Source organism: Myotis brandtii, unplaced genomic scaffold (genome assembly GCF_000412655.1).
Source record: "Myotis brandtii unplaced genomic scaffold, ASM41265v1 scaffold410, whole genome shotgun sequence".
NCBI classification, from domain to species: domain Eukaryota; kingdom Metazoa; phylum Chordata; class Mammalia; order Chiroptera; family Vespertilionidae; genus Myotis; species Myotis brandtii.
The window spans coordinates 1,583,870-1,585,155 of record NW_005365764.1 but is presented as its reverse complement, the minus strand read 5'-3'; the positions used below and the strand labels follow the sequence as shown (position 1 = coordinate 1,585,155).

General features: G+C 67.5%; 1 protein-coding gene across 1 annotated transcript in view; it reads left to right on the top strand.

Moving 5' to 3' along the window:
- Nucleotides 1-1,286, top strand: part of LOC102255311 (mannan-binding lectin serine protease 2-like) — a gene marked incomplete at its 5' end in the record, with an annotated part of 21,228 nt that overhangs the window by 694 nt on the left and 19,248 nt on the right. The window contains one exon of the mRNA XM_005873476.2: nucleotides 424-555. Coding sequence (XP_005873538.1) covers nucleotides 424-555 — 132 coding nt within the window. The remainder of the gene's footprint in view (nucleotides 1-423; nucleotides 556-1,286) is intronic.

The window sequence follows — 1,286 nt, the reverse complement described above, 5'->3', positions numbered from 1 at the left end:
CAGGGCCGAGGATGCACAGAGCTGGGTGCCCTGTGTCTGTAGGTCAGATTCTGGCTCCTGCAGGGACCAGCTGTGTGACCTTGGGCCAGGGGCTCAACCTCTCTGTGCTCCTCACAAGCTGCTTTAAGGGTTGGGCGGGCCTGTGTGGCAGCCCCGCCCACTGCCCCCTGGGTTCCAAGGCTGGCTGCTCCCCTCCTAGCTGGGGACTTTGAGCAGGACACGCCTTGTCACTGGTTCTCCGAATGTGTTATTTCCTCCTCCCCCCAAGTGCCGTGGGGAGGTGGCCATGGCCCTGGGCCCCCGGTGCGTGGCTGGGCAGGAGGAGGCTCCTCTGCGGTCACCCTGAGGCTGGAGGTCCCGGAGCCCAGGCCTCAGTGCCGCCCCATCTCCTGCTGACCTCTGCCCGGCCCACCCCTTCCCCAGACATCGATGAGTGCCAAGAGCCCCCCGGAGCGGCCCCCGCCTGCGACCACCACTGCCACAACCACCTGGGTGGCTTCTACTGCTCCTGCCGGGCGGGCTATGTGCTCCACCAGAACAGGCGCACCTGCTCAGGTGAGCCATGGCCCCAGGGCGCCCTGGGCCGCCCAGCCCCACCCTCCTTAAAGCCAAGGCTGTTCTGCCCCGGGGTCTGGAGGCTGCACCCCTGCTCTGCTTCTCTGTCCCCTCACTCCACACCTCCCTCCATCCCCCCATCCTCTAAGTCCTCCCTCCTCGCTCCCATCCTGGCCTCACTCTCATTCCCCGGCTCATTCACTGGTTAGGCCCCCACGGTGCACCTGGCCCAGCTGGGCTCTAGGACCCCGTTCAGCTCCCTCACCCTCCAGAGGAGGCTCCCAGTGTGGGGGAGGGGGGTCTAGGCCCGTTCACCCCAGTTCCCCCCCAAGACTTCAGGATGGGGGGCGGGGCCTGCTCAAAGCCACCAGTTCCCGGGTCCCAGCACGCCGACCGGACTCCGTGGCCCCACTGTCTGAGGATGCGCCCTGTGCCCTGGCGGACACCTGGACAGGAAACCAGCTGGTGCCCTGGGGAGTGGGGAGCCCCCCAACCCCAGGGCTGACCTGACCCTGCCTCCCCCTCGTGTCTCTCCCTGTGTCTCTCCCTGTGTCTCCCCCTGCGCCTCTCTCTCTTCCAGAGCAGAGCCTCTAGCCTCCCTCCGCTCCGCCCGCAGAGCCCGCTGGCTGCAGCTCTGGGCCCGGCGAGACTGGCTGCCTGCAGCCCCCATTCACCCCCACGGAGCTAACAATAAACCTGGTCCACCTCCACCCGTGGCTGCGTGTCTCTGG